The 23,487-nt window shown below is 36.1% G+C and overlaps 1 protein-coding gene across 1 annotated transcript in view; it reads left to right on the top strand.

The window, feature by feature from the left end:
• LOC123871274 (fatty acid synthase) overlaps positions 1–21,169 on the top strand; it is a 47,454-nt gene extending 26,285 nt beyond the window's left edge. Inside the window, exons 26-41 of the mRNA XM_045914977.1 lie at positions 42–172; positions 571–721; positions 1,256–1,427; positions 2,722–2,834; positions 3,414–3,575; positions 4,093–4,221; positions 4,484–4,563; positions 4,837–4,992; positions 5,672–5,923; positions 12,522–12,675; positions 13,977–14,181; positions 16,603–16,753; positions 17,440–17,614; positions 18,599–18,775; positions 19,152–19,254; positions 19,823–21,169. Of these exons, the coding sequence (XP_045770933.1) occupies positions 42–172; positions 571–721; positions 1,256–1,427; positions 2,722–2,834; positions 3,414–3,575; positions 4,093–4,221; positions 4,484–4,563; positions 4,837–4,992; positions 5,672–5,923; positions 12,522–12,675; positions 13,977–14,181; positions 16,603–16,753; positions 17,440–17,614; positions 18,599–18,775; positions 19,152–19,254; positions 19,823–20,412 (2,901 nt within the window). The 3' untranslated portion in view covers positions 20,413–21,169. The remainder of the gene's footprint in view (positions 1–41; positions 173–570; positions 722–1,255; positions 1,428–2,721; positions 2,835–3,413; positions 3,576–4,092; positions 4,222–4,483; positions 4,564–4,836; positions 4,993–5,671; positions 5,924–12,521; positions 12,676–13,976; positions 14,182–16,602; positions 16,754–17,439; positions 17,615–18,598; positions 18,776–19,151; positions 19,255–19,822) is intronic.
• Positions 21,170–23,487: the final 2,318 nt, after the last annotated feature.

Here is a 23,487-nt window from a genome sequence, read left to right on the forward strand (position 1 = left end):
TATAGTATGTTTTAATATAATGTATTCCGTGTTTTACTCAGGTATATTGTTCTGCGTTGAACTTCCGTGATGTGATGACCGCTACGGGTCGTGTAACAGTGGATGCTGTAGCGCGAGGCAGATTGTCGCAAGAATGTGTGCAAGGCTTCGAAATCGTCGGTAGAACTAACAAGTAAGCTTTATTATTGTTGCCATATGGCCACAGTTATCGACAGTTAGGGAACTCCTAACAAAACGTCAAGGCTTCGACGCACTGGATTTTATATCACCATAGCCTAATATTTGATATATCGTCGATTCAGGATAAAACCGAGAGCTCCGTCACTCTAGTTCACTCTAATATGCCGTTAAACCATAATCATCATCTTTATCATCGTGATCATTTTAACTATCATCAATAACATCAGTATGTTGTGTTTAAGTTTTTAGGATTTTTTCTGTCCAGAGAAGAAAAGGAACTCTTATAGGATGATTTACTACTATTACAGATAGAGGGGAAAATCCAAAAACCGTGGATTTGTGGTTACATCACAAACAAATAAAAACTGATTGGTTTTTTTCACTGTGCAGTGGCGCTCGAGTGATGGCTATGGTGAAGAACAGCGGTTGCGCGAACATGGTTGAAGCAGACAAAGCTCTGATGTGGAACATCCCTGACGAGTGGACCTTCGAAGAGGCCGCCACCGTTCCCGTCGCTTATGGAACTGTTTATTATGCTTTGGTTAGTCATCATCATCATAATCATCAGACATCTACTGCTGGACATGGGTCTATCATAGGGACACACGCCATGGTCTTAGGTCACCTGAATTCTGCGACTCGTTTGTTGTCGTTTGTCCAACACTGCGTTTCTCGGTGAGGTCACCATTCCAGCACCTTGGAACCGCAACGTCTATCAGTTTTTCAAACTATGTGCCCTGGCCATTGCCACTTCAGCTTCGCAACCTGCTTAGCTACGTTGGTTACTCTAGTTCCCCTACCTCTTTATTTCTGATTTGATTACGTAATACTTTGGTTCGCATGGAAACTGTGAAACCATTTCGTTTCGGCGGTGTTACCACTAGTTTTCAACATGGGGTTATTCTAGGGGTGGATCAACAATTTCTTTAAAGGCCAGCAATGCATTGGCGGTTCTAATTTTCATGGGCACCGGTAGGACCCGCCTGCTCGTTTACTCGTTATTTTCGTAAAAAAAAATTAATGTTCTTGTTCTTTTGTTGTGAAGTGGCATTTTCAATTTCTTTTTATCCCGTAGATAATGGTAGGCCAACTTCAACGTGGCGAGTCGATCCTGATTCACGCTGGTTCAGGAGGGGTCGGCCAAGCGGCCATCAATGTCGCTTTGCATTACGGCTGCGAAGTATTCACCACAGTCGGTACTGCAGAGAAACGGGCCTTTATCAAGAAACTGTTCCCGCAACTTAAAGGTAATATTGTAATCTCGTAATGAAAACTGCCACACCCCTTCCAGGCTAGCCCGCTTCCATCTTGGACTACATCATCACTTACCACCAGATGAGATTGAAGTCAAGGGCTAACTTGTATCTGAATAAAAAAAACCTTACTTAACCTCTTTTAGATCTAAACGATAGTAACCGGCACGATTAAGCAGCAAGTTATGATCATGCATTTAGAAATCAATTTCACTTTGTAGGTATTTAATTTCTGGTTTTGGATTTTTTTTAAAGATTATTAGTCATGTTATTATGATTAATATTCCCCTTTCCTCTCCAAATAGCGTAAAACTTGTGCTGTAAGTAGGTACAATAATAGTGCAACGGGTGAAGCCTGGAGGATCCGTTGTCCTTTCGGAACTCAGTTTGCTTTTCAACCGTTGAGCTATTGAGGCTCTTAAAGGCTCAGGAAGGTCCAAAAGTCATTTGTAGGAATGGCTATAATCTTCTATAACAAAATTCCTCAGTCAATTTTGGACTTGCCTTTACACAGGTTCAAAAAATCTATTAAAAATATGCTCCTGAGAAAAGCATATTATTGGCGTCACTCAGAAAAGCAGGTATTATTTAAATATTTTTATCGAATTATTGGAATGTCCTCTCAAACCAACACAAAAAACACTAGTTCAATGTGTAGAGGTTATCCGAGAGTTTTAATCTAAACAAACTAATGCCAAAATAAATAATTTAATTAGAGCGTGATTGCTATCACATCATCTAATTATTCAGTTCACAATCCAAATACCGAAAATATGCGATATCGCTCCGAATCTCAGAAGGAGACTAAACTAAAACCTTCGAAACACCCGTATTTATGCAAGTTCAATCTTGTTGGCCTCCTAGCAACAGATTGTATGACATCGAATGAGCCAAATATCGATTTTACCAAACTACCTTCATCAGCTAAATTAATAATTTTATATTATTTTTGACAACTCAAATCAACTTTTTAAAAATAACCTTACAATATTATACTATCGAAGATTATGTAAATGATAAAAAAGCGTGGATTTGAACTTCGATTCGCTCCAGCAATGCGCAGGACTTCAATTGCTTTTATACATGGCATAATATTGTATATCAAATCTTTGAAAAGAGCAACCGCCGAGTTTCTTGCTGGTTCTTCTCGGTAGGAAAGGCATTCCGAACCAGTAGTAGATGCTTTTGACGATTCGAAAGAACTTGTAAAAGTCTAATTGAATAAAAACATTTTGAATTTGAATTTGAATTTAATCAGAAATACTGAAGGTAATCGTTTTTTTAACAGACAGTAACATCGGCAATTCTCGTGACACATCATTCGAAGATATGATCCGACAGGAAACTAAAGGCAAAGGTGTCGACATGGTCCTCAACTCACTGTCGGATGAAAAACTACAGGTGAATATTGAATTTATGTACTTGTTCTTCAAGGATTATCTGCATTCCTTGATATTTACTATAATTTTATCATAAGATGCAACACTTACGATACTTTATTCTTCAACTTTAATTTTTTCTTTTCTCGATGAATATGACTATTAAGTACCTCTATTTACGATTTAGACGATTATCAAATCATCTATAATGGTACTTTGTCTTCCTTTCTGTAAGTTTTGCAATATCTCAAATAGTTGTAACTTGTAACTACCTAAGTATATCACTAAATGATCCAATACGAATTCATCTACATTCTTGATGTCTAAAATATAGGTTTCTTACACATCTATAAAATTAAATTTCCCTTTTCTACGCTTTTACTTTGTTGCTTTTACAGATTTTTTATTAATTCGATTAATTTAATTTATACATCAAAGAAAAAAATGTATATTGGTACTTACACCAGCTACCTATAATTTTGTCATCAAATTGTACCTGCCTATATTTTTGTTTTGCTTTGTTTATGGTTTTATGTACAAATTTTTTGCTGCACGGTATAAGTATATTCAAGAAACAGGGAAAATTGTTTAATTTTTTTAGGCATCTGTCCGTTGTCTTGGCTACCGAGGTCGCTTCCTCGAGATTGGCAAGTTCGATATCAGCAACAACACGCTCATCGGCATGTACTGCTTCCTCAAGGAGCTCGCCTTCCACGGCATCATGTTGGACTACATCTTCGAACAGGGATACGAGTTTAGAAAGGTTGGATGCATTCATTTTTGCTTTTTTGACGTCAGATAATATACAAATTTTCACTAAATTACTGGACCCTCACTTATTTTGCAGCTTACGATTGAGGATGTCTAAAAAATTACAGTTACAAATAAAAATAAAAAAATAAAATTATGCAATGGTAATTTATTTAGCTGTCTGGAAGAGCCATGAGTGAGCCTTTTTATGACATAATTCACAGAAATTGTGTCCAAATGGGAAAATAAAAAGCAGTACTAGAAGGAAGTCTAAAGAGCTTTGGATTGCCTTATAAATAATTTAATTAATGATAATTCTGAAGGATTTACTAAACTACAGTTGCCTATTGTACAGTCGTCTATTGATATAATTATTCTGTCTTTTCTTTCTATATGTACAGTAAGTTTTTTACTAAATTTTAAAACCCACAATTGAAGTTCCGGGTGCGGTGTCGTAGTTTCAGGTCATAGAGATAGTAAAGTACTTCTCTTCTGATATAAATATTATAGCTTTTTTCTTCCAAATGTAGAGTTTGCAAGATCTCCTCCTGTCTGGTATGGAAAGTGGAGCAATCCGCCCTCTTACATATTGCACGTTCAACAAAAATGAAGTCGAAGCGGCTTTCCGTTATATGGCTGCCGGCAAACATATTGGAAAGGTACATTTAAATACTTCTAATATCAATATATTATTTCATTCATATCTACTTTGAATAGTCATTTTATTAATTATTACTAGCCTCACTTTTATTCTTGCAAAATTTTGTTTTATCACCTTTACATTTGCGAATAAAGTTTCCTAATGCTACTGTTTCATTTATATTGATTTTCCTGTTTTCTTGATCAGTTTCTTTTGTGAATATCTTATTATTTGTTGACCAATCTTAACTATCTTACTAATAAATAAATTGTTTTTCGTAGGTCATCATCAAAATCCGCGATGAAGAACGAACTAACAGACCAGTTAAACCGAAAAGCTTCAAAATCAAAGCTGTTCCAAGGTGAGTTGATCAAGAACAATCTCTACATGTCTATTGCCACTTTAATCTTTAATGTGTTTATATTTTCAAAAAAAATCATCGATATTGATACTATCTTCTTTTTTCATTTTAATTCGTCGTGCTGACGAGGATTGATTGGTTTATCTTCTAGTAATGGTTCAGTTAGGAGTCCATGAGGAGAAATGCATTTCTTAGGATAATTTGATGCATGGTACAGTAATTAGATTATAGCTTTATTAAGAAAAAACTATAAATTTTCAAACTTTTATGCAGATATATGTGTGATGAAGAGCAAGTTTACGTCATTGTGGGAGGCCTGGGTGGTTTTGGCTTGGAGCTGGCGGACTGGCTCGTCCTGAGAGGCGCAAGGAAGGTTTTACTCACGTCGCGACGAGGCGTCAGCAATGGCTACCAGGCTTCACGTTTAAGGTAAGCCTTGTCATCAAAATCATTATATCAGCCTGTCGTCCTGTACATCCACTTTGGGCATAGGCCGTTCTTAAAGTGCAGCATCATACCTTGTCTTCAGCATTTCTTATCCAGTCAGTTCTCGCTACCACCTTTTAATCGCCAATCAATAGTGCTGGAGGGCACCCCACGCTACGCTGACAGTTACATAGTCTCCACTTTCCATGTTATGACTTTCCAGCTCCAACGGCCATCGTCCCTACGACAAGCATGGCCTGCCCATTGCTACCTTAACTTGCTGAAACCATCAGCTGCTACAACTATGAGCTGTTAGTGACCTTGGTTCTCCTGAAGATCTCCTCCTTCAAATAAACGCATATCTTAACCGTCTCCATAGTTCGCTGAATCTTGGATCAGGCCGCTTATTTGTAAAATCTTTTTGGTAGACATAGACTTATATATTACTTCGTTGGCAAACTTTTACATTGTTTTAATACAACAAGTTACTCAAGTAACATTTTTTCTTATAAAATAATTAGAATTTACATGGTAATCGAGCCTTGCAATAAAAAATGACTTCTTATGACCTGGTTCGTCGCTTGATACAGCAATTTAACGGTATAACCACAATCATAAAAATCCATCAAACATCTTCAAAAGAAATGCTCTAATTTTTTTAAATTGCGCTTTCTTTTAATAGAGCATGGGCAAGCTATGGTGCTGATGTAAGAATATCCACACACGATATAACCACCGAATCAGGCTGTGAAGAAATGTTAAGAATGGCCAACTCCATGGGACCCGTTGAAGCTATATTCAATTTGGCTGTCATCCTCAAGGATAGCATCTTCCAGAATCAGACTCCTGAGTCATTCAAGATATCGTTTGCACCAAAAGCCTTGGCGACTATGAATTTGGATAAAGTGTCGAAGAAATTATGTCCAGCTCTCAAGTAAGTACTATCCAACACACTTTATCCCTCCTTTCACCAAAGGTGGTTGCCTGGTGGTGATTGCTTTAAGCAATAAGGCCGCCTTTGCATACAATAGGTATTTTTAATTTATACTGTCTTTGTTTTGCTATGGTTTTTTTTTGTTCTGTGTGCAAAAAGTTTTCTATCCGTCGAACTATCTATCTAAGTAGTGACTTAAATTTTACAGCAAAATTTTTGTGCATTCGTTTTTAAAAAAAAAATTTTTTGGGTTATTAACTTATGGTTTTTTACGTGTTTAAAGAATTCATGTTAATTATTCAATTTGTCCGGTTTTGAGACTATTTTTGGCATTATAAAACAATTCTGTTTACTTGACTTATTTTTACAATAGTCTTGAACACAATATTTTCTTTATTTTATCTGTTAGGTTAATAAAATGTAGTTCTTTATAATTTACTCTACAGAAGTTTTTTTACCTTCAGATCTACTTCTTTTTCATCTTTTTATACTTTTTGGCTTTTTGCAAAATGGCACGGTAATATACTTGTTTACGAATTGTTATTCGTTTTAAAAGCACTGTTGGACATTTTTCTTTGCAGTGGAAACACTCTGTAGGATAAAATTTGCGAAACATATTCTTTGTTTTAAGTTATTTTTAGGGTTTCGTACCCGGAAAAGTAAAACAAAAATTCTCGTGTATATCACAGAGGTTGTTGGCGCGCGGACCAACGAAGAAATACGACAGCGCCCGAACGTACACGAAGGGAGCAGCCATATTGAACTGAACACTAGATCAAAAAACAGCGATACGTCGCGTCATCATTTTTATTATTTTCTTGTAAAATTAATCCTTGGATCATTAAACTAATAATGTTATCTACCTCAGTGTTTTAAATACAAAACCCAAAGTAGTGAAGAAATTCAAGTTTGTTGTGAACCTTCAATCTACATCAAAATCAAGACAATCAAGGGAAGACAAAGAAACGTCCATTACCAAACAAGTTTATGGTGACCCCGACGTGATCCGAGGGAAGTAATGCTCATTCCTTTATACATCTTTAATCCTATACATCGTTAATCCTTCTTTATCAATTTTGCTTCGATTTGTCGACAAGGGTCGACATTTTCATCGTTTCAAACGAGCTACAAACATTCATTCCATCAGTTTAATTTCAAAGATTCCTTTAATACAAAGTGCAAACAGCATCTAATTAAAACTGTACTGTCTTAATTACAGTGCATTAAGTAATATTTCAATAGTAAAACATAGATTCGCCGACTATTTTCAGAGTCGAACGGTGAGAAATAATTCACCAAGTGGCGGTCGGTCGCATCATATTTTCATACCTACTTCCCGAACGCCGGCCGAGTCGCCGCGCTGACTGCGGGTGCCGTGCATCGAGTCAGCCGTGCCGCATATGTGGATTACTTAATACGCCCGGTTTGTACGGGGCTTCGAGGTTGGTTGATGCATTGTTTTTATTATTATTTTTAATATTTTAATTTTTTCTTCATATCGTATATTGTTGTTTGCGCTTACAAAATGACCGAATTAAAAGATCTTATTGCGCAAAGAGGACGCGTAAAAACACGCATTACTCTTTTTGAAAAATACTTAACGCCTCTTTTAGAAACTAAATTAAATAAAAGTCAATCTAATGAATTAAGTTTAAGGTTGAGTAAGTTTCAAGATCTGTCATATAATTTCGATGAATTGCAATCAAAAATCGAATCTTTAGATATTGAGGACGAAGACCTACAGATGAAAGAAAGAGAAGAGATTGAAAATAGATTTTTTAAATTAATAGCGCAAGCACAAGAAATGTTACAAATTTTTGAAAACGCATTAAAAAACGAATCCGGATCGGTGTCTGTCAGCGGATCCGACCGGTCAAAGCATCGTGGGGTAAAGTTGCCACCGCTTAAAATTCCTCCATTTAACGGGGACCAAAGTAAATGGATAGAATTTAGAGACATGTATTTATCGTTAATACACAATAATGATACCATCGAGGACATAAATAAATTTCATTATCTCAAGTCGTACCTAGAAGATTCAGCAAGCGCAGTCATAAATTCTGTCACAGTATCATCTATCAACTACTCAACAGCTTGGTCACTTCTTTGTGACAGATACAATAATAAGCGACTTCTGATTAATGAACATATAAAAGGTTTATTTTCTATAGAAACTATCAGTAGGGAATCCGAACAATGTTTACGTAATTTGATTGATAACATAACCAAAAATTTAAATGCCCTAAATTCACTAGGAGAACCAACAGAGCATTGGGATTCTCTGATCATTTACCTGGCTTCTTCAAAACTGGACTCATCTACAGCCAGAAAATGGGAGGAGTTTAGGAGCACCCACGACAACGTGAAGCTTAGTAATTTTTTTGAATTTCTGCGTCAGCGAGCAACAGTGTTGGAGACTGTTCATGCTAACAAACCCGTTAAGTCAGATAAACGCAATCAATTTGTTAAATCAAAGTCATTTATTGCAGCGTCACCTTCTTCACCTTCATCATCATCATCATCTTCGTATACCAACAAAGCATGTTTAGCTTGTAAGCTAGACCATAAATTATATAATTGCCCAAAATTTAAATCGATGTCAGTAGATGACAGAATTGCGAAAGTTCACGAATGGCAAATTTGCACAAACTGCCTCCGTGAAGGGCACAGTCATTTCAACTGTAGACTGGGTGGTTGCCGCTTCTGTAAACGAAAACATAATTCAATTTTACATAGACAGTCTTCTCTTCACTATATTCAACCACCGACACAAACATCTACATCATCATCATCATTACAAAGTCGCGAAAGAACTACTACATCACTTCCAACATCTAATATTAAAGTTCCTAGACATAACAGCTTACCTTCTTCCTCTTCTGGTCCTACCGATATGAAGGATCCTTCTTGCGTTGTTAGTATGTCTTCTGTGTCCTCAAACCAAGCTCTTCTGTCTACGGCTTTGGTAAAGGTAACAACTAACGGCAAATCATTTACATTGAAAGCTTTATTGGATAGTGGAAGTCAATCTTCCTTTATAACCGAAGCTGCACGAACGAAGATTGGTCTACCAACAGTGAAAAACTATCTTCGTTCGGTATGCGGTCTCAACAATTCTGTAATTAAGATTACCGAACATTGCAATATTGTCATCCACTCTACATACAACACATTTAGCATGCCTGTCAGATGTTACATCATTCCTCTTATTACTGACAAGCTGCCTCAAGTCAACATCAGTATCGAAAGTCTACAAATACCTAACCATATCCACTTAGCGGATCCCAACTTCTTTGTTTCTTCAGAAATTGACATGCTTCTCGGAGCCGACGTCTTCTGGGATCTACTTTGTTCTTCTAGATTTAAATTGGGTCTTCATATGCCCACACTACAAGAAACTCAACTAGGTTGGATAGTTGCTGGCCCCATGGGGGGGAAACGTAGCAACACTTCGGATAAAATTTATTGCAACTTCAGCAAGGAAATACAACAGCCACTTTCTAAGTTTTGGGAGCTCGAAGAAGTACCTGCAGAAACGTCTTCTTTCAATGTTACTTACGGTACAGCGTCTGCTCCCTTTCTCGCAACTCGATGTCTTCTAGAATTATCTAAAACATGCAAAGATGAAACAATATCAAATTTAATAAAACATGATTTTTACGTTGATGATTTTCTATCGGGCTGTAACTCAGAACAAGAACTTCTACATATTATAAACAAAACATCAGAAATCCTTAGTTCTGCATGTCTTCCCTTGCGTAAATTTCGTACTAACATACCTTCTATATTTGAAAATAATTCAAATGTTCATGTAGCTACGGACTTAAATTTAAGTTCGCAATCCAGTGCACTAGGCCTTAAATGGGATCCAGTCGCTGACGTCTTGAAATTTCCTACGAAAATTGAATCTAATTTTGTAGTAACCAAACGATCGATCTTATCAAATTCTGCAAAATTATTTGATCCTCTCGGGCTCTTGAGTGCGTGCACAATAATCCCAAAAATAATTCTTCAAAAATTGTGGCTATTAAAACTTGATTGGGATGACCCTATTCCTTCTGACATTGCCAATTTATGGTCTACCTTTGTTTCTAACTTAGACAATTTATCCAATATTCAAATTCCCAGATACGCACTCAATGACGCACCAAAAACCATCGAACTTCACGCATTTTGTGATGCTTCTCTTGAGGCCTACGCGGCATGCATATATCTGAGATCAATTGATAAATCAGGACAGATAAGTGTCAATCTTCTGTGTGCAAAAACTAAAGTATCTCCAATAAAGTCGCAAACCATACCCAGATTGGAGCTTTGTGGAGCCTTACTCGCGTCTCGTCTAGCTTCAGCGGTTTTAAAGGCTTTACGACTTCCAGTGCCTCCAAAGACTTATTTCTGGACAGACTCTTCAGTGGTCCTTGGGTGGTTATCATCCCAATCTCGTGATCTAAAAACTTTTGTTTCGAATCGGGTTGCAAAGATTCAAGAGATGACTTCTTCTGGCATCTGGAGACATGTACCAGGCACACATAATCCAGCGGATCTAGCCTCCCGGGGTTTAGATCCTAAAAATCTTCAAAATGCTGCCTTATGGTGGCAAGGTCCTCAGTTTTTGTCAAATGATGAAAGTGAGTGGCCAAGTAATATAAAATTCATTAATGAACTTCCTGAAAAGAAAGCGTGTATTAATAAAACTAAGCAAATATCTACACTTACAACTACATCTACATTTAAAGCAACTCCAAAAGCTGCAGCTACACATACAATAATAAATTTCGACAGATTTTCAAACTTTGCAAGACTACAAAGAAGCTTAGCTTATGTACTAAGATTTATCCATAATTCTAAATACCCGAGCGCTAAATATACAGGCCATCTCAAAATTGATGAACTTAAAAATTCTCTCATCTATTTAATAAAGCAACATCAATTAGAAAATTTTGAAGTCGAACTTAAACTACTAAATGATAAAAAATACTTACCTTCTCGATCACGCCTGCTCTCACTGCGACCTTTCGTAGACGATAATGGCATCTTGCGCGTAGGTGGGCGTATCCAAAATTCACCTGAAAATTATAATCAAATACATCCAGTTTTATTAGATTCAAACCATCAATTTACAAAATTATTATTTGCTTATGAGCACATAAAACTAATGCATGGCGGTCCACAATTATTGCTAAATAATTTACGACAAAACTATTGGCCCATTTCAGGCAGACGCCTAGCTAGAAGCACAGTAAACAACTGCAAACTATGTAGAATTATGAAAGCTAATACACTAAATCCTATAATGGGTAACTTACCTGCGTCGAGGGTGACTCCTAACCTACCGTTCCAGATTTCTGGCGTAGATTTTGCAGGACCTTTTCCAATACAAGATCGCCGTGGACGTGGCTGTAAATTAACCAAGGGCTATTTATGCCTCTTCATCTGCTTCTCAACTAAGGCTGTACATCTTGAGCTTGCGTCTGACCTTAGCACTGATAACTTTTTTCTTTGCCTAAAGAGATTCATTTCACGCAAAGGAAAACCTAGCGAAATTTACTGCGATAATGGCCGGTATTTTGTTGGCGCAAACAATGATCTTCGCCAATTTTTAGAATCCGTAGAAAACAATGAATCAATCACCTCGTTTGCCGCCGATGAGGGCATAAAATTCAATTTTTCGCCAGCTTATTGTGCAAATTTTGGCGGGCTTTGGGAAGCGGGTGTGAAATCTGCAAAATATCATATCAGTCGCATGTTAGGAACCAATCATTTCACGTACGAGGAATTATCGACTTTATTCGTACAAGTCGAAGCAATCTTGAATTCTCGACCCCTTACTCCACTTTCGTCTGATCCAACCGATTTACTTCCTTTGACTCCCGGGCACTTCCTCATCGGTAGACCGTTCACCTCATTGCCATCACCAGCCTTGTTAGACGCCAGAATAAGTCGTCTAAATCGATACCAGCAACTTGAGCAGTTCAAACAACAATTTTGGGAAAGATGGCGCAAGGAATTCCTGTGTGAGCTTCAACAAAGAGCAAAATGGCGAATAAATAAAGGAAACTTACTTCAAGGAGATATGGTCATCATTAAACAAGCAAACCTTCCTCCACTAAAATGGCGCATGGGGCGCATATCAAAACTTTATCCTGGAGCAGACGGAGTCGCACGTGTAGCAGACATTTTAACCACAAGTGGCATCATCAGACGTGCCATCAATAGCCTGTGCCCCTTGCCATCAGCATCGGACAAGTAACCTCAACATCCCAAGGTCGTTGAGAGGGGGGAAGATGTTGGCGCGCGGACCAACGAAGAAATACGACAGCGCCCGAACGTACACGAAGGGAGCAGCCATATTGAACTGAACACTAGATCAAAAAACAGCGATACGTCGCGTCATCATTTTTATTATTTTCTTGTAAAATTAATCCTTGGATCATTAAACTAATAATGTTATCTACCTCAGTGTTTTAAATACAAAACCCAAAGTAGTGAAGAAATTCAAGTTTGTTGTGAACCTTCAATCTACATCAAAATCAAGACAATCAAGGGAAGACAAAGAAACGTCCATTACCAAACAGAGGTTTTTTACTTATTTCACCAGGGACTTCGTAATATTCTCGTCCGTATCTTGCGGTCGCGGTAACGCTGGCCAAGCCAACTACGGCTTCTCCAACTCCGTGATGGAGAGGATCTGTGAGTGGAGGAAGAAGCTCGGCCTGCCAGCCTTGGCAGTGCAGTGGGGTGCTGTTGGTGACGTAAGTTATTTATTAAAATCCCATGGGAACTCTTTGATTTTCCGGGATGAATAGCAGCTTATGTCACTCTCCAGGTCCTTAACTATACCCATGCACTTTTGTATGTACATAATATCAGCCCGGCTAGTATGGGCAGTAGATAAAAATTATATCCCCCGATTATATCCACTGATGTCATAGAAATCAGTGGATATAATCGGGGATATAATTTTTATCTACTGTCCATGCTAACCGGGCAAAGTTGTGTATAATATGGGTGGATAATGAAAATGACGCTTAAAATGATCCTCTGCTTTAGGATTTATTCTGAGTAATTTGACTCTATAATGCAAATTATTGCGTTTTTTATCATCATGATTCATGACCAACCGGCCCACTACTGAGATTAGGTCTCCTCTCAGAATGAGAACGGATTAGGCCATAGTCTGCCACGCTGGCATAGTCTGAATTGGCACAGTCTGAATATGGAGAAATCTCAGGGCTCTCAGGCATGCAGGTTTCTTCACGATGTTTTTCCTTCACCGATAAAGCAATTAGTTATATTTAATTGCTTAAAACGCAAATAATTTCGAAAAGTTAAAGTTGCATGCCCGGCATCGAACCCCCGACTTCCCGACTAGGCGGGTGTACATAACCACTAGGCTATCGTGGCTCTTTTTTATTTTTGTGTTTTCTATAGGTTACGTTAGTGGCACTCTGGGTGGCAAATAAATTAACATATTAATTAAATTAACGATACGAGTCTGAAGGAATTCAGCATTGATTAATTTGTTTGACGTTTAATTCAAAGCACTCACAGTTATCGTTAGAGTGAATTGACTTTATCACATAATATGGATGTGTTCATTTGGTGAGATGAAACTTATTAAATCTTGCTAGCTTTGATTAATTGATTAATTAACCCTTGAAACATCTTAGGGCTTTAATAAAATCCATACTAATATTATAAATGCAAAAGTTTGCATGCCTGCCTGCTAGCTTTTTAACGGCCCATCCGTTTAACCGACGTTGACGGTTACAGGGATAGTTTGCATCCCGGAGATGGATATAGGATATTGTTTATCCCGGAAAATCAAGGAGTACCCAATGGATTTCTAGAAAATCTAAATCCAAGTGAATGAGAGAGAGCACACGTAGGCTGAGATAATAATATAATAATATAATATAGAGCGCACTTTGAATTTAAAACAAGACAGCGTTATGTCCCTGGCATTAATCTGTCTTATTTTAACTAAAACTTAAGTCTAAGCTAAGTAGCTTCGCTCTTTTTTCAGCCTTTAATACGCCTTTAACTCCACCAGGTCGGTCTAGTCGCTGACATGCAAGATGACGACGTGCAGTTGGAAATCGGTGGGACTCTTCAACAGAGGATCTCCTCCTGTCTCCTGGCGCTGGATAAGTTCCTCAAGCAAGATGCCGTGATAGTATCCTCCATTGTGGTAGCGGAGAAAAAAGCTGGCGGTTCTGGCTGTGGTAGCATGGTGGATGCCGTTGCGCAGATTATGGGTGAGTTTTTGTTAAATCTAAATTCTAAATATATAAAAGGGAAAGCTAACTGACTAACTGACTGACTGACTGACTGACTGACTGACTGACTGACTGATCTATTAACGCACAGCTCAAACTACTATTATTATTTTGTATCATCGATTTATTTACTACCGAAGGAAGGCCAAACAATTTGTAATCTAAATATAAATATAAAAGGCAAAGCCTGAGGTTAACTGACTGACTGACTGATTGACTGACTGACTGATCTATTAACGCACAGCTTAAACTACTATTATTATTTTGTATGATCAATTTATTGACTACCTAAACCTACCTACCTGAAACTTTCCAATAGTTTTCAATTTTGTTTTTAAATGTTGAATCAATAACAGTTTTTTTTAATATTTTCGGTATATAAATAAACTCTACATAGAAGTATTGAATTGGAGCATGCTGTCCAATTTGGCATAAAAATACATGTTCCCAAAAATAACAAAACGTAGAGTATTTCGGCTTGGGCAAAAAGTGTGGGTTTGTTCAATATAGAACACAATTTATGTGTATAGGTAAACGCTGAATCGCAAATAGGTATAGAAATGGTAAAAGAGGCGTCCTCCCGACCGAATTTCGGCCACGGCGCGGTGGCCTGTCTTTATACAGATTAGCCAACTCCGCGGCTGATGTTATTGTGCACGTGTGTGTGAGCATACACAGGTGTACTCTTTATATCCTAATTAACTTAGCCCGATGGGACGGAGATCCCACACGACCGCACACAACGATACAATATGTAAAGCTAGATTTGCACCCGTCCATAGTTGCTTATATGTACTAATATAGCGGGTGAAAAACTAGCTTTGTTGTTGATTGTAATCTGAAATCATTAAGTATACTCCTTTTTTGGACTGTCGTGTAGCAATAAATTAAAACAAATTGATAGATTCAAGAAACAATTCATTTGAAGCAAAGGTTTCAATAAAGTAAGATACTTATTTAAATGTACACGTGTGAGAGCCAAAAAAAAATTATGATATGTTATCACTTTACTGATTAAAAGTTAGTAGATTTCATTTCTATTGCCTATATTCAGAATTCTGTGGTGTCTACCGATACAGAAAGACTTTTATAAATATTGATGCACCTCGCCGCCCCATTGAATGTTAATTCTGTAACACGAATGTGAAATACACGAATACGTTTAGCAGTTGTTTTGGGCACTTGCCCCAAAATGGAGGTTTTTACGCACTCACTATTTCAAACAAGTTTTTCCAAAATAATTAATCTTTAACAGGGCTCTTTCCGTCACTTACTCCATACAATCGTAGTTCCAATTTCATTTGAATATTAAGCAACCAAGGTCATGAAATTTTGCAGACATATTCTAGAAACTAATATCTGTGCCTGTGGTGTTTTAGATTTTTCTAAAAATATGTAGTTTTAAAATTACAGGGGCTCAAAGATTTGTATGTGAATTTTTAAGACCGCGTAACTTTGAAATCAAATATTTTAACAGTCGCCAAGTCGCTTAACGAAAGTCGCCAGCATAATACGAAAAGATTTGCGTGAAATAGTAAGTGCGTAAAAATATGTCATCAGAAATTAGTAAGTACAACTAAATAAGAACTATAAACTATATTAATAATTATATATTTATATGTAATAATAGCATAGGTATTAAATTACAATATTAGATATACACTATAGGTAGGTACATAGTATAAAACCCCTTAGACACCTATAAGTTACATACATAACACATAATATATTATTATCGTCTCTGGTTTGTAGAAAGAGTGAAAATATTCGAATTTTATATACATACAAAATAGAAAAATGGCTTATTCACCCTATCTACATACCAGCGACGTTATCTAATACAACATTAAACTTATGGCTAACTGAAATGCTTAAATGGACCAAGTAACAAAAATGAAAGAAGAGAGCACTTTGAAAATCATTATGATATAGAATTCGATACAACGGAAGCGATTTGCCTCCTCGTTTCTAATTGGAACCGCTATGATATGGAGCGCCATTCCAGCATCAGTTTCCCCTTCTAATTTTAATATGGGTACTTTCAAGTCAAGAGTGTATTGGCATCTTCTATAGGCAAAGGCTGCATTATCACTTGCCTGATTGCAGCCAAGAGCTACTCTACAAATGAAAAAAAATTGGTTGTCTGTAAAGTCGGTTTGCTGACGATAGTTGAACATGACAACAAAGGCCGATTGTGCTTCTTTGTCGCTCGTTCCGCGCTCTCGCTTGCACTTCAAGCCTTACATGGAACGCCTCAGAGCGAGGTAACGCCGCATGAGTCATGATTTTTCGTGCGTGCAGCCGGCTCTATCGAATATCGATATCGAATTATAAGAGGTTGTCACGTCAAAAATATACAGCTTCATTTCCGAAATGCTCAAAGGTTTACTTGTTTCATAGGTATTAAGGATTTGAAGACAGTGTCCCAGCAAGTGTCGTTGGCTGAGTTGGGAATGGACAGTATGATGGCAGTGGAGATCAAGCAGACCCTTGAGAGAGAGTTCGAGATCTTCCTCACTGCTCAGGATATCAGAACACTGACGTTCGCAAGGTAATGCCAGGTTTATAAGATGTGACTTTCAAAGAGATTATAATACTTTGAGCCTCAATAGCTCAACCGGTAAAGGAGTGGACTGAAAACCGAAAGGATCGACGTTTCAAACCCCGCCCGTTGCACTATTGTCGTACCTACTCCTACCATAAGCCTGACGCTTAGTTGGAGAGGAAAGGGGAATATTAGTCATTTAACATGGCTAATATTCTTTTTTTTTTAATGTTAAAAAATTGCCATGACAATATAAATAACAGAAGATAATATTTAGTGAAGTCAATAATAAGAATAATGAATGTCTAACAAATGATAGTTTCTATCGATTGATGATTAAAATAAATCTAAATAACAATGTAGCTATAAATGCTAGCATTTAAAAACGCTTCAAAAATAAAAATAAACCTAGTACTTAGGTCATAGTTAACAACTATGTTAAATTGATTTTAAAGCCCAATCATATGCCTATTAATATACTTATATACATATGTATACCTTTAAGCTAATCCAAAATGGTTAAAACTAAAATTAGTCCTTTTGTTTTAAAAATCAAAAAATCAAAAAGTTTTCTCTACAAAAAAAGATGGTATGAATTTTATTTCACCCTTGTTTAAAAACAGACAGCACGATAATTTTGAATTTCTTTTTAACTTCAAAAAGGGGAGGGTAAATTTGACACGTATTTTCAGGCTTGTAGAACTAACAGCTCAAAAAGAAGCAGCCGCGTCAACCGCAGTAACAGCAAGACCTGCAATCTCTGACGAAGCAGCCGGTCTTAGGGTCCTCATGAGGAACTTTGGTGAAGAGAATCTCGCTACGGAACCCTTCATCTATATGCCTACAATGGTCAGCGATGGATCTGAGGTAATCTTCAAAGCCTTTGAAATAGCTAATCTTAACTGACCGCAAATGGAGGAATTATTTCAAAGATTTTTTCTTTTTCTGTATAAATCCAGCACGGATGTTCTATTAAGAAAATATATCCCAGTTTTTTTTTGTTTGATGATGCAAAAAACATAATATTTTACTGTCGATTATGGGTATTCCATTAAAACATGTTACAACAGATACAAGTGCAGCCAAATCATAATTTTTTCCAGAAACATTTCAGAATTTACTTTATAAAAGTTATAATTTCAAAGACATTTCAGTATCTTAAGTAGGTAATCAATTTCTACATTAGGTTTTTTTTCATTTAAAATGTTACAATAAAACTTAAAGCTAGCCTTATCTAATTACTGTACAAATCATGCCCGTGTGGAATGATGCCAAGAATTCTGGCTGCATTTCCACATCCGACAGCCAGGCTGATCCCTTGCGCAAAAAATGAACCAGCCCTTCTGTCACCAGATGAGGCTATCAATCTCGAGAAAATGATAATACATAACTTTCCCTACAATAGAACTTTACTAACAAGTGTAAATTATTAATTTTCAACACCCCCGACAAATCATTTTCAAATAAATAATTATGTATATCTAGGCAACGTCCATCTTGACAGCTTGACATTTGTCAATTGACACTTGAATATTATGAACCTAAGGGTTATCTAACCTTCTTTTCTACAAGAAAACTAGAAAATAGCTGATAACTTTTAAACGGATGAACCTATTTTTTTGGATTATAGCTAAGAACACTTTCGATCAAGCCACCTTTCAAACAAAAAAAAGTAAATTAAAATCGGTTCATTCGTTTAGGCGCTACGATGCCACAGACAGATACACAGATACACAGATACACAGACACACAGATACACAGACACACAGATACACAGATACACACGTCAAACTTATAACACCCCTCTTTTTGGGTCGGGGGTTAAAAATGATGAAAAATGACTTGTTTCAGACGGACGTATCAGTCCACGAAAACGAGATGGTAATGTTCATGTTGCCTGGCTTAGAAGGCTGTGCTGCGGCAATGGAGCCCTTATGCCGACGACTTAAGATCAAGATTTGCGTGCTGCAGCTAGGAATCGAATACAGGCAAGATACGCTGGAGAAGATGGTCGATAGACTGCGTCAGGTAATGAAAGAAATCTTATATTAAAGGACAGGATCTTTAAAATAAGAAAGTCACAAGAAAGCTGTAATATGAAAACAAAGCCATACCATTATATAACTTTCAAACAGGCGATTCATTCTATTTTCAAAAAATGAGAAAAGAGGGATTAGAAGAAGGGAAAAGGGAAAGGAGGGGAAAAAAGGGGGAAAAATGAGAAAAGAGGGATTTGACGTGGGAAAGAAAAGAGTAAAAGGCTTTTAAGAACATAAATCATTACGACTTCAACTACTGTACCATTCATAGATATTTGAAATTTTATTTTAATGACTTTTTTATAGCTTAACGTCGTTTTACATTATATAAAGTATCTAATAATATAATAACTTAATATTTACAGACCATGCGATCGAGGTTAAATCCGGGAATGTCTTACATTCTCCTGGGTTACAGTTTTGGAACTCTACCCATGTTGAAGTTAGCCAGCGTTTTGGAAAGCGAAGGTATTTTTTTTTGGATTTTTTGTTCAAATAAACGGTACAAATACCTACTTTTCCATAGGAGCTACCACTGGTTAGGAATGATTTTTCTACCGAGAAGAGCCAGCAAAAAACTCGGTGGTTGCTCTCGTCAAAGATTTAAAAAATAACTATCAACGCTATCAACGTTTTCATCATTGTCGTTTTTTATCATTATTCTTGAATTGTTCGTTGAATATTCCTGATATTAGGTAGTGGAGCTAGTAGGAAAGTTGTAATTGTAACGTCACAATAATAGCAATTTTTTTAATTAACTTCAGCCAGTACCAATCCCCATAAATCCATTAACGATGACGTTGCTGGCATTAAGGCCAATAGTGAAAGAGTTGTTACTCTTTCACTATTGGCCTTAATGTCAGTTAGGAGAAGATTGCGATTTTCACTTCATTGCTATCAATCTTTGGCACTAGTCCTTCATAAGCTCGCTATTCTTGAACCATATTCGCACATTTGCCCAATCACCTACTTACTAAGTATGTAAAACTTTTTTAGCATCCCAGAAAATCACAGAATTTTTATTTAAAAATTCCAGGTCACAGAGGAACAATATTCTGCATCGACGGCGCTCCCGAATTCCTTTACGCAATTCTGACCTCAACATTAGTCAATGCGAAAAACGACAAACAACTACAAAATAGCCTTATTAAACACTCCATGGATATAGTTAGTCCCAAGAATGACATTTCCGACACGTTGATTGAAAAACTCAATGAAATAGAATCGTACGAAGACAGGATTCAGTACGCGTTGAAAGTTTGCCCCGTCCAACAGAAATACTCGCACAAATTCATCAGCTCCATGGCAATATCTTCATACGATCGGCTCAAAATGGTCTTGAACTACACCGAAAATGATATTAAAAAAGTTAAAGCACCTATCATACTTTTGCGTCCTAAAGAAAATCCTCCGCAAATAGTCATTGAAGATAATTATGGTTTAGATAAAATCACTGAAGGGCCGGTTGTTGTGCATTATTTAGAAGGCAACCATGTTAGTATAATTGAAAATAAGGACTGTGCTAATATAATAAATAGATTATTAGCGGAAAAGGATGGTAAAGGCAAGGTGGCGCAGAGTGTTATTACTAGTATGATTGAAAAACAACGTACTATTGAGGTTTAAGTCGATTTAAAGTCATTAAGGATCAAGTCATTAAGGAAAGTCAAATGTTTTTTAGATATAGCTATATATAAGTTACTTGTATCTCAATGAATAAATAGTTGTGTATTTTGATATTTTTTTTTTTGTATAGTTTTATCAATTTAAAATCGATCAGTGTCTTTTTATGTGTATTTTCAAATAAATCTGTGATTTATGTCGTTTTATAGAGAATTTTATAAATGTCGCAATTAATATACTCATCAAAATTAATATCCATTGTTATTGCAAGCTTATCATTTTTGTTTTTTTTTTTACAATTTTGAGTTGTAGAAAAAGTTTAGTTAAGTTATAGGTATAATATTATTAATTAAGAGTGGGTAATTTATTATTATTTAATATTTATTGAATTAGCAGCTGTTCTAAGATAAAGTTTTTGTTATTTTTTTTTTCTAAGCGGACTTTATGCGTGAATGTTTTTTTTATTAGAATTGTTTTGTTGTTAATTTTTTTTGTTATAATTAGAATTAGGAAAAGAAATCGAAAGACCAGTACCGAAATAAAATATTCATTAGTTTTTAAAATCAATTTTTATTGATTTTTAGAATAATTGTTTTTAGTGATTTTTTGGAATGGTGCTATTTAATTACTTTAGAATATACGTGCTATAACATTAATTTTACTCAATTTGTAATTTCATTGATCAATAAACTAATTTAAAGTATTGGTATTATATGAGGTACTGGGTAAAATGTGTGTTGGATCAAATAAAATATTTTTTTTATGATACTAGTATTTTTATTCATTTTCTGTAACATTCTCCTCCTTTTCCTTCTTGAATATCCTTTAATGAGCGTTACGAAAAATAAAATGGATTAGTTTCTACTTCCTTTAAATCGATCTTTAAAGGATTGAAATAATTCTATTTTTTTTTTCACTAACACTTACGCGTAGATTCAAAAATATTCTTAACTTTTTGATTAAGTAGGTATCAATAGTTAAATTTTACAAGTACCTTATTGGATTCAGGCCTTATTATAAATATCAACTGAAATTAGCTACGAGCCGGGCACCTATGCTAAGCTTAATATCTATAGAGGGCACTTTGAATTTGTCCAGGCTTAAGTTTCAGATAAAACGAGACAGGTTTATGCCAGCGATATAACGTTGTCTCGTTTTAACAGTGTCTTAAAACTGAGCAAAGTACCTACCTACGCTCTATAAATGATCTCATATTCCTATTATATTGATATAGTTTTCCTATATCAATGGTAACAATATATAGTTTCGTAAAGTAAGTGTAAAGGTTAGTATGTAACAAAATAGCGTGTGTAAAATTCATGTTTAATAAATCATCTTTACATGATGACGCGCTAAAATATACCTTACATTAAGGTAAAGTCACCTATTACCAGGTGTAAGCGAATATAAGCGCTCGATATAAACCGCTGCGCCAAGTGAGCTAAGGCAAGCGTATAAGACGCTTAACAATAGGCTGGTTAATGTAGCAATGTTTGAAATGAGTCTAGAATAGGGTAACCAAACCATGCTATATTAATTTCTGACATTCCTCATAAACCAAACTATCAATTTTTTTTTTCGTTTTATTAGGATTTTCGCAACTTGCTGATAAACTTTATCTAAAGAATAAATTTTACTTTTGGGCAGTTTTGTATTAGGTATCTATTAAAATTACAAATTAATCCGTCAGATAAAGTTTCTCTGGATGGCGGTTGTGTAATAATCCCTAAATATACGACGTTAAACAAGTAAGCTGCGATCTTACCTGGTGATAAATAATCATGCAGACTAAAGACGCATTTAGAATTTAGATCAAACGAGCAAATGCTCGGTCTATCCCGACACTGTCTTAAATTCACTTTAAATGAACAGAGACAAAACAACAATGCTCGCTCAAAAAGAATTTGACCAATCAAAGGAATGCTCTATCATTGTTTCTGTGTAATTAAGGATGAAATTGCGGGCATCGCGCTAGTATTGTAAATTATATCTAAATCTATGACGAAATATAACATAATGGTTCATTTACTGGGGCATTTGCCCTGGACTTTTCTTTTCGAAACTTCTTTCTTATTAAAATACGATACAAAAAATAAAACCTATACTTATGGTTACCCTAACATACCATTCAATATACGCTGAGGTGGAGTTGGCTCGCCTGTTTCACTCGCGTAAATAGATTGGAGTAATTTACTCACTACACCTTTCTCCCCTCCCATATCCATAGCCCATAATAGTAAACTGTCCCCTACTAACGTAATGTCGCCTAGAACGGAAAACTTTTTGCTATAGAATAGGAGCTTACGGAATAATCGCTCTGATAACGGAGCATGTAGTATTCCAATATAATGTATACTCAACGTTTCTGGTACGAATCGCTAAGGTGTGGAATGGCCTTCCGTTCGTCCGTGTTTTCTGCTACGTATAGGCTAAATACCTTCAAAGCACGAGTAAATAGCCATCGTATATTATGCGGGCTTTAACCTAAAACTCCTCATTGCCTTTAGTAAAGATTTATTATCAAGCATAAAAACACCCTACATATTTTACAAAGTTTTTTATCCTATATATTTTAACCTGCAGTATCAGCCAATCACAGCCGTTTAGCACGTGGCTAAAGTGGACAAAAAAAATATTTTCTTTGTCGATTTTCTCTTAAATTAATACCTCGTCTTTTTCTTAACTAATTTTAGTTGAGTTTTTCTTAACTAGTTTTAGTAATACGGATCAATATCATATCATCAATAGATCCTATAATATTTTACATGTTGTCAAGTACCATACACATTGATAGTTGCTGTTCTGGTAGAATAACTTAGGTTACTTAATGCATTATTATAAGTTGTGAAGTTTCTCCGTGAGCTCTCAAACTATTAATCGATCAAGTAGTTTTACGTTTGACAGTGATATATAGGGCCTGCAAAGTGTAAGATTTAAATGTACGAGTATTTTACGCTATCCGTTAGATACATATGGGAGAACTAAAAACAATTTATACTTGAAAGTTCTGCCATTTGTAGTTTTTATCGCTTTAAGAGGGGTCTCTCCGTCACTCGCTTCATACAAACGTAGTTCCAA

This window comes from Maniola jurtina, chromosome 13 (assembly GCF_905333055.1).
Source record: "Maniola jurtina chromosome 13, ilManJurt1.1, whole genome shotgun sequence".
Classification (NCBI taxonomy): Eukaryota; Metazoa; Arthropoda; class Insecta; order Lepidoptera; family Nymphalidae; genus Maniola; species Maniola jurtina.